Genomic DNA, 8,180 nt, shown 5'->3' on the forward strand with positions numbered 1-8,180 from the left:
TGGATATTTTTATTTCTCAGGCCAATTACAGCAATTATTTGTGATATCTGATGTTTGATGCCAGGTCAGGTTTTCAAATACTGAAAAATTCAGCTTTCTCTTCTATAATAGATTGGAAAAGAAAGGCAAATTCTGCAGATTTTTCAATGTTTAGCATTAAATGGGAACTGAATAAATTCTAATTCTTAGAAAAAGGGGCTGTTAGATTATAAGGAGCTTTCCTTTCCCCTTCTAATACGTATTTATTGAACAAACATCATTATGGGCCATTTAACATAATTTAAAGTTTTTACTTTCTCTCACCCTAGCACGGTAGTTCCAAACCTGGAGGGCGATTTTGCCCCCCAAGAGACATTTAGCAATGTATAAACATTTTTAGTTGTCACAACTGGGGATATGTTACTGGCATTTAGTTGACAGAGGACAGGGATGCTGCTATACATCCTGCGATGTACAGACGATCCCCCCACAACAAAGCATTAGCCAGCCCCAAATGTGAGTAGTGCCGAAGTTGAGAACCCCTGTCCTAATATATCTAACAGTTGGTTTTTCTGTTCTGTGTAAGTCTTTGCTCATGTGTGTACATTATTCCATAGTTATAATGTACATTTCGCCTTTCTTTTTTACTTAATTTTATAGTTGAAGCATTTCAACATTGCTACATTGTTTTTAACTTTTTAAAAAGTTTTTCTCATTTTATTTGGAAATTGAAAAGGAAGAGACTGTGTATAATATGTATCATATTTAAGATGTTGGTAAGTTTTAAGTTATGTTTGTGTAGAAGAAAGAAAGAAGGGTTAGGGTGAATACCTTGACTGGATATTTCCGTTTTTGTGGCCATGTTATTTGTTCCCTAGGGTCACTGAAAGACCATGGGATCCAAAGCTCATCCTTTGCTCAGAGCCAGGAGATGCGCTGTAGCATGAGGTGTGGTCCTGGCCCCTGGGCACAGTTGGAGGGCACCTGCTAGGAGAAATAAAAACAAATAGAAATGGCACCTGGCCCATTTGCCTTGCCCTCTTCGCATTTACAATCCTTCATCTCTGTTTGCTGTGACAGCTTTGCCATCCCATTGTTTACATCTAGAAGTTTTTGACAGCCCCCAAAACACTATAAGATGTGCTTCTTTCCAGACATGGCCTTTTAAGATACTTAATGAGCATTTATTTAGCATCTACTTGGTAGAGAATAGCATGCTTGTATACTTTGATATGTTAAGCACAGTTTAGATGTCAGAACATTTATAATTCAAAGAATGGATTTCTAGTACCTCAAGATCTGCTTTTTTAGAATTTTCAAATTACTCAACCATAGGGGCTCAATAAATTGACTGGAAAAACGTTAGTTCTGAGATGTCATGGCAGAACAAGCAGACGCTGGTGAAGACTACATAGAATGACCCAAGTAGAGAAGCGTGGCTCAGGCCACAGACCATAGCTTTGTAGTGGCGCCAGTCTGTGTGTTTGTTTTATTTTTCTCTCCTCAGCAAACTAAAATAGGTAGAGAATAGTCAAATAGTCGAACTTCTCCAGGGCCAGGATGGGCAAGGGAGGTAAGACAAGGAACAAGATAATTGGAAACATCGGTGAGAGACTGAAATGATTAACAGGCCTAGGCTTAAGGGGAAAATCCAAAGAGTATCTAGTAGTTTGAGAGAGGATGTAAGGGTCCAGCAACTGAGGTCTCACTGTAATTGTATAGTAAGTACAGTTTCCGAGAGCAACCACTTCACACCCATTAGTATGGCTGTTATGTGTATTTTTATGGAAGTTCCTCAGAAAGTTAAACAATTATATATCCAGCAATTTCATTCCTAGGTATACATTCAAAACAATTGAAATCGAACAGATACTTGTACACCAGTGTTCATAGCAGCGTTATGCACAATAGTCAAAAGGTGGCAACAACCCAAATATCCATCAACAGATGAATGGATAAACAAAATACATACAATGAAATATTATTCAGCTTAAAAAGAAAGGAAATTCTGATAGATGTTGTAAAATGGATGAACCTTGAAGACATGCTAAGTGAAATAAGCCAGAAACAAAGGGACCAAAATTATATGATTCCACCCATATGAGGTACCTACAACATGGAGATTTGTAGAGGCAAAAGTAGAATACAGGTTACCAGGGGTTGGGGGAATGGAGAAATGGGGAGTTATTATTTAATGGTTACTGAATTTATGTTTGGGATAATGAAGAAGTTCTGAAAATGAATAGTGTCACGTGATGGTTGTACTACTTAATGCCATTGAATTCTACACTTGAGAATGGTTAAAATGGTAAGTTTTAGGTTTCATATATTTGAGAGAGAGAGAGAGGAGCGCGCAAGCAGGAAGTATAGAAGATGGTGATCAGAGTGGGACATTTGGAGTTTAGAATTGCAGGATTTCAATAGTACAGATTATAACAAAGGGCTTAGATGTAGTCATGGGGATGGGTAGCTACGTAAAATGGAGATTAAAAGTCACGGGCTTTGGAAGGCTGGTGAAGTCTAGGAGCTTGGATGAGTCAGTCATGCACTGGGTATTTGACCTGCAGCCCTCATTGTCCTGACAAGCAAGCCCCCTCTTTCTATATTCCTGCTCACCCTACAATACCCACAGATCTCCTAGAAGCCAGGGATCCAAAGGTATTCTCAGTACCCGCCATCTCCTTTTCCTTTCAATATCCTCCAACCTAAGACTCTCCAACTCCACTCCTATAACATGGTGGTAGGGGATTGTACTACCCTCTGGGGGCAAGAAACCCACAGAACATGATTTGTAATAATTCTAACATTTATTTCCTAATAACTCAATCTCATCAGTTTATCACAACTTGTTTTAACGTTTTGATATATTTGCTTCCAGTCTTTTTCTTTTGTGTCTGGTTTTCCTATAGTTGTAATGCTTTTGCATTCTGCTTTTTCTCTTATCATTATAATATAAGCATTTTTCCATATTACCAAATAGGCCTCATAGGATGCTATATATTCCTAGTGTCGGCTCTCTGATACCCAGGACTAAAACCACAAGTAACTGAATAGTGCTCAGAGACCCTGTAGGGAGAAGGAGGATATGAGTAGGGACTGGACGATGGGAGTGTGATAGAGAGGAGCATGAGAAGATTTTTAGGAACAAGTCATGGGGAGGACAACTAGGGGTACAAAGATTCAAATCTGGGTCATTTTTTCTTTCAATGTGAATATCAGATGATAATTAAAATTCTATATATCGTCCACCAAAGCTGTTGATATGAAAATAATAAGACTGGAAAACTTAGCAAGAAAGTAGAAAAATAATAAAAATTTAGTTTTGCTGTTAAGAAAGCAAAGCTAAATATGATTAGACAGACTAGCTACAGTACAATAATAATTATGCTTATCACTACAACCTGGGTCACATTGACTTGGTTGAAAGTTCTGTTTGATTGTAACAACTCTTGTTCATGGTTAGTGGTTCTAGTAACAGACACCACTTCATCAGTCAGCAGACATTTATCTTTCACCCATCACATATTGCAAGCTGTTATATGGCATCACTATTTTCAAGTTAAAAAAATTAAAGACAATATTGATGGCAGGCTTAGAGCAAGACATTTTAGAAGAGAGCTGAATGACTTCAAAGTTAACAAAAATTATAAGACAAATTCTGTGAGCAAAAGAATTTCTCGATAGTACAGAATTAGTCAGCTCTCTTGCCTCCAAAGGAATCCTTTTATTTCTAAATATTCAATAGTGGGAACAAAAGCTTCTTTGGAACTTATAATATTGCAAGGGTCCTTTGGGAAATTTTCAGATTATTAAATTGCAAACTTCAGAACTGGGCAGACAAAAAAGCTTGTGTTTTAAAAAAAAACACTATCATACATTTGTATTATACATGTCATGTCATTTCTTATTTTAGAAGATATACAGCTATCCAAACTTTAATTTTTGTATTGTTAGCTAGTTCATGTAAGTGCTCATTGTAACTCTGTAATGTAACCGTTGATTAATGGGAAAACTAAACTATGTAGAGAGTCTAATTCTGGGCATACATGTCAGATTTCTTGCATGTTCAGTTGTGTAGTGTGTGTGTGTGTGTGTGTGTGTACACATTTGTACATGTGTACACACACATATGCTTCTCTCTTCTATCAAGGGAAAAGTTCAATTAGAAGACATACTTCACCATCTCAAGAAAGCTGCTGAACCTCATGCTACTACAAAAGAACCAGTCTGTTTTGTCTAGTGTTTATTCCAGCACAGTGAAGACAGGCTGAGGACTGCTACCAGAAATCTAGAAGAGCTTTCAGTGAAAGATATGGAAGAAATGAAAGAAGTAAGAGCTAATAACAAAGTTTTAAGATACCTGTGGTTTTGTCCATTGTCCATTAAGTTAACACATTAAAAACCAACATTTGAATATCACTGTATAGTTTGCAGAGCACTCACATGTAAGTTTTGTTTTTCATGAAATGTATCAACAGCTAGCTCTGTATTGGTCTCCAATAGATTACTTATAGGACGTTACCCAGAGATGATGAGTTGAACATCCAAATAGGTCTGCTCATGGTGGCTTTCATTATCTTGGTGAATTCCTCAGTGTCTCAATAACTAACCCGATAACTGACTCTCTCGGTTGTTGGCTTAGAAACCTGAGAGGACCTGCTTCTCAAAGGTGGGCTTGTATTAACTAAACTCACAGAGAAGGTTGTAGAAAAAGAGACACCAGCTTATTAATTGTCAGTAAGAACTATAATTGCGAGAGGAACCAGGTAATAAGTCTGGCTGATGCATTCGCTCCCTACAGGCACACTACATAGGAAGCAAAATTTTAATCATATGTTTACTTGGTGAACGAATGAGTCTAAAATTTTATAGTACTAAGATAGCCAGATTTACACAATAGGGCAATTTATACCTGTCCTTATTTCTGGACCTGTTATATCTAGGACCAGGGTACCTAGCCCTTAGATGAGTAAATAATGGCATCTTTGGACTCGCTCATCACTTTTTGATGTTTCCAGTACTGATTAACCTACTTTCTGACATATTCTTTCTTTTTTTTTTTTTTAAAGATTTTTAAAATTTATTTATTGGTGAATTGGGGGGATGGGAACAGTGCTGGGGAATTGGGGGCAGGGGGACAGACAAGTTGCTGTCATTTTGTTTTTCAGTCTAGTTGTGGAGGATGTTGCTTCACTGGCCCAAGTTGGCACCATCATTGCGCTCTTCCCTGGCGAGGCAGATCAGTCGCCGGCTTCTGGACAGCCGCTCACTGCGGCTGCTGGCCGCTCACGCTGGCTGCTGGCTACACACGGTAGCCCATGGCAACCCACTGCTACAGGGACTGCAGCCTACGCCTTCGCCAGCGACTCACAGCAGCCCAGCTCCAGGTTGAGCTGTTGTTCAGCATCTTAGCTGTAGAGGGCAGTGTCACTGGCCCTCATATGTGGGATCCGAACCGGGGCCCTGTGGCATCCCAAGCGAGTTCTTAACCATCGCGCCACTCGGCCGGCCCTGACATATTCTTTCTTTAAATGAGTTAATTCTCTCAGGTTGCTTGTTATTCACTCTGCTGTGTTTCCCCATCTCAGTTCAGATAGGTAACTTGTTGATTTTTAGTTTTAACTCTTAGAGGGTAATCTGATTTCCAGACTCTTAAAAGAGGAATGTAGCTCCTTCAGAACAAAAGCAGGATAGCATAATAGACCATGAACTTGAACATCAGGCAGATGGGAGTGAAAAATTGCCTTTAGTACTGTCTCTCTATATAACCTTAAGCAAGTAACTTCTTTGAACTTGAAATTCCTCATCTGTGAAATGATGATGATAATAGTTTCTTCAGAAGGATTTGTGGGGGCAGCCAATTGGCTCAGCTGGTTAGAGCGCAGTCTCATGACACCGGGGTTGCCGGTTTGATTCCCGCATGGGCCACGGAGCTGCACCTTCCACAACTAGATTGAATACAGCTGCTTGACTTGGAGCTGATGGGTCCTGGAAAAACACCCTCCACAACTAGATTGAAAAGGATTTGTGAGGTTTACACAAGGGAATGTGGATAAACATTTCACACACATACTTGACACTTAACAAGTATTTCATAAAGCGTACTTATAATTATTAGAAAGAGATATTATTCTTCCTGCCATTTTAAAGAGGAGAAAACAGAAGATTATAAAGTTAGACTGCAAGAGGGCTGGCCGAGTGGCTCAGTTGGTTAAGAGTTAGCTTAAGAGCGTGAGCTCTGAGCAACAGGGTCACCGGTTTGATTCCCACATCGAGCTGAGCTGTTGCTGAGCTGCCAACAGGTGGCAGGATGACTCAGCTGGTGTAACAACAAGATTGCCTGTTCAATGGTGGGCTACGCCCACCAGCAAGGCAACTAAGACTGAACTCAGCACCTTGAGCTGAGCTGCCACCCAGATGGCTAAGTGGATAGAGCATGCGCTCTTAACAACAAGATTGCTGGTTCGACTCCTGCATGGGATGGTGGCTGCGCCCACCCACAACTAAGATTGAACACAGCACCTTGAGCTTAGAGGCCACGAGCTGCCGACAGGAAGCCAGATGGCAACTGGCGCCCTCCACAACAAAAATCGAAGAACAACAACTTGTCTGTTCCCCTTTCCCAATTCCCCAATACTGTTCCCCTCCCCCAATGCCCCAATTAAAAAAATAAATAAATACAAATAAAGTTAGACTGCAATCCTGTGTTCCTTCTATACCATTCAACTCTTTGTTCATATTCTGAGGAGCTGTCCAAAAGACTTCAAAACAATTCAGCAAAATATAATTCAATTATTCAGAGAGTCTACTTCTAATCAATTTGACACTAGGTAAGGACTCAGTCTCTGGTTCTGCACCCCCTGAGTTTGCAGCCTAGCTCTTCTCCTTACTCCTTGCATGACAAGACAGGTCCCTTAGCCTCTTCCAGGCAGCTTCCTCACCTGTGAAGTGGGAGGCTAATAGTCCCATGGGGTTGTGGTGAAAATTATTTCCTATCCTTAACACAGTGCCTGAAGCATATAGTTAGCTTTCATTCTGTTATTATTAGCCATATAAAAGGACCTTTTGTGAAGCCACCATATTAACCAGAAACTATTTCTAAAGAACACCCAACAATTTATTTTAATAGATTCTCCTATTGACATTTCAGACATCTTAATCAGTTTTAGTATAGGACCATAAACATAATTATTGTGTAGATTTTTCTCTGCTCATGTGTATCATGACCATATTTCCTAAACCATAGATAAGAAGATTTGATTTGAAACCTGATATGTTAATGGAAAAAAATATTAGCGATAGTGACTATCTCATAAAATTTGTGGTTACGTGTCATCATATCCATGGGAAGTGGTGTCTAGTAACATAAGATAGATGGAAGTTTAGGGAGAGAGACCAGCACTTACGGAAAGCTGACTTTTCTCAGATTATAGACATGATAGTATGCTGCTCTCTTAATGGCTCTTTCCCTTAATAGACTTTTCATATGGGTTAAAATATAAACCGCGGACTAAGAGTAAGAAAATGTATTATTTTCTTTTTAGGTGGAAAATTATACAAACCTTGTCTGTAATTTACCAGAGGAAAGAGAAACATTTTCTCATGGTTATGAAAAGGAAAACAAACATCTTAGCCATGAGTTTCAAGAGCTCCAACTCAAACAGGGTAATTTCTCCTTTTGTAAAAAAATGTAAATTTTAGTTTTTTGTGACAATTATAGAAAATTTGGGAAATGTATAAAAGTAGAAGAAAAGGAAAAATTATTATATGTCCTCCACATTACAAAAGTACTTGAACTCCACATTACAAAAGTACTTGAAAAATACTTGAAGTATTTTTCGCCTGCCTTTTGAAAGCATGTATTCTGAAACGTGTGTGAGAGAGTACTGAATGGTTATTTGCATCAAGGTCTATTACAGCACCTACCACCGTGTGTCATAATTACCTGTGTCAGCTGCTGTGGGGCAGAGATTATGTCCTTGTCTCAGTGGTTTCTGTGTTCCCCATATAGCACCTGCCTTACAAAGTACTTAGCATATTAAGGACTCAGAAATATTTATTAAGTACTCCAAAGCTATATAAGGGAAAATACAGATAGGGCCCCTTTATCATAGCTGCTTTGTTTAGCTCCACAAATGAATATTATTATATGTGGTCAATGATTATATTGCCTATTTTCCCACACATTTATTATTTTCTTC

At 39.0% G+C, this 8,180-nt stretch overlaps 1 protein-coding gene across 1 annotated transcript in view; it reads left to right on the plus strand.

The window, feature by feature from the left end:
* PPCS (phosphopantothenoylcysteine synthetase) overlaps positions 1-4,362 on the plus strand; it is a 17,390-nt gene extending 13,028 nt beyond the window's left edge. The window contains exon 3 of the mRNA XM_019643666.1: positions 4,130-4,362. Within this exon, the coding sequence (XP_019499211.1) occupies positions 4,130-4,219 (90 nt within the window). The 3' untranslated portion in view covers positions 4,220-4,362. The remainder of the gene's footprint in view (positions 1-4,129) is intronic.
* The last annotated feature ends 3,818 nt before the right edge of the window (positions 4,363-8,180 follow it).

The sequence above is a fragment of the Hipposideros armiger genome, unplaced genomic scaffold (assembly GCF_001890085.2).
Source record: "Hipposideros armiger isolate ML-2016 unplaced genomic scaffold, ASM189008v1 scaffold_82, whole genome shotgun sequence".
Lineage (NCBI taxonomy): Eukaryota > Metazoa > Chordata > Mammalia > Chiroptera > Hipposideridae > Hipposideros > Hipposideros armiger.